This window comes from Penaeus monodon, chromosome 19 (genome assembly GCF_015228065.2).
Source record: "Penaeus monodon isolate SGIC_2016 chromosome 19, NSTDA_Pmon_1, whole genome shotgun sequence".
Classification (NCBI taxonomy): Eukaryota; Metazoa; Arthropoda; class Malacostraca; order Decapoda; family Penaeidae; genus Penaeus; species Penaeus monodon.
In genome coordinates this window covers 14,640,007-14,641,583 of record NC_051404.1, presented here as the reverse complement: position 1 = coordinate 14,641,583, position 1,577 = coordinate 14,640,007, and the positions used below count along the sequence as shown (strand labels likewise).

At 38.1% G+C, this 1,577-nt stretch overlaps 1 protein-coding gene across 1 annotated transcript in view; it reads left to right on the top strand.

The window, feature by feature from the left end:
* Window positions 1–1,577, top strand: part of LOC119585338 (endoplasmic reticulum aminopeptidase 1-like) — a 35,059-nt gene that overhangs the window by 8,762 nt on the left and 24,720 nt on the right. The window contains exons 3-6 of the mRNA XM_037934009.1: window positions 81–278; window positions 491–642; window positions 844–977; window positions 1,369–1,540. Of these exons, the coding sequence (XP_037789937.1) occupies window positions 81–278; window positions 491–642; window positions 844–977; window positions 1,369–1,540 (656 nt within the window). The remainder of the gene's footprint in view (window positions 1–80; window positions 279–490; window positions 643–843; window positions 978–1,368; window positions 1,541–1,577) is intronic.

Genomic DNA, 1,577 nt, shown 5'->3' with positions numbered 1-1,577 from the left:
TTCATATGAGAGTTCAGTTCCTTGTGATAAACAAGTATTTCAGAATCATACAACAAACTTCCAATTTTCTCATGACTCAGGATGCCCAGAGGCTACCTACACAGGAGAGCCGCTACCAGGCCAAAGCATCCGGCCAACAAGTTCTCCCCCTACAACACCCCCTACTGCCACTAATGGAGAGCTGTTCCCGTGGACGAGTGTTCGATTACCCACACACGTTAGACCCTTACACTATGACCTTAGTCTCCATCCTAATTTAACTAGTAGATATGTCAAAGGTGAGATTCAGGCTAATACTGTTGTTTGTTTGTTTCTAGCACACCACTCTCTGGCCCTAGATGAAGTGGGTGATTTATCTTTTTTTTAACAATGTAAATTAGAAGGTTTTAGTTCCTTCCTTTGGTTAAAAGGGTGATTTATATTATTTTGTTACAGGCTGCTCTTGCAGTACAAGACTTTGATAACATCCCGTTAACTATTTCTACATTAGGTGAATTAACCATCAAGTTAACTGCAATAGAGGAGACACAACAGATAGTCATACATGGCCATGAACTGAATGTAACATCATATAAACTCCACAACAAATATGAAAAACCAATCGGTATCAGCAAGTTCCTCGAGTATCCCGCCCACCAACAGGTGAAATATATATGATTATGAATTTGGAAAATTTATGAAGCAGGAAAAGCAACAAAACAAATCCAGAGATTTCTGTGTAATTGAATAAAGTCTTCAGGAAGGTTGAGACATGCTTTATATTCCCCTTTTTTATGCATATACAGATTTTAGGAAAAATATAAGTATTCAGAATGTATTAATTAACATATAACCTTCATACAGCTATATCTCAAGTTAGATGAGATTTTACGTCGAGGAAGTAACTACACGCTGAGGTTAAGTTATGAATTCACCCTGAAGGAGGGCCTTGAAGGATTTTACCTGTCATCCTACAAAACAGCAAGTGGAGAGAAGAGGTAGTTTCTGTTAATTACTTTGAATTTTTACAGCATTCTTTGATGATTATTTTGCTTAGGATTGGTGGTTATATGGTACAGAAGAGTGAGAGCTGTATTAATTTTGTGTAGGGGTACTTAGTTAGTGAAAAGTATTTATATTCTTTAAAGTGAGAAGGTCAGTATGGTTGATGAATGTTTAGTATGTGTGATGACAGAACCTTGAACTGTTTCTGTACAAAGTTCATTCCCACTGCACAGTAAGACATTAGCTCTCTATACTCACAGATATTGTGAAGAAATATAGGCATGAAATAAATGAAACATCTGATTACTTCTGCAAATGAATATTTTCCTCCTCAGAGTCACCTACTTAAACAATTTAGTCTATTGATTTTTTCATAATCTTCAGGTATATCGCTACCACCCACTTCGAACCCACTGCAGCGCGTGCAGCCTTTCCCTGCTTTGATGAGCCGCAGTTGAAAGCCAAGTTCCACCTGGGTATTTACCGAGAACCCCACCAATTTACCCTTTTCAACATGCCGCTACAGACATCGGTCAAAGCAGAGGATTCAGAATTGGTGAGTGGTTATATTTTGTTTAAGGTTTGGGCACCTG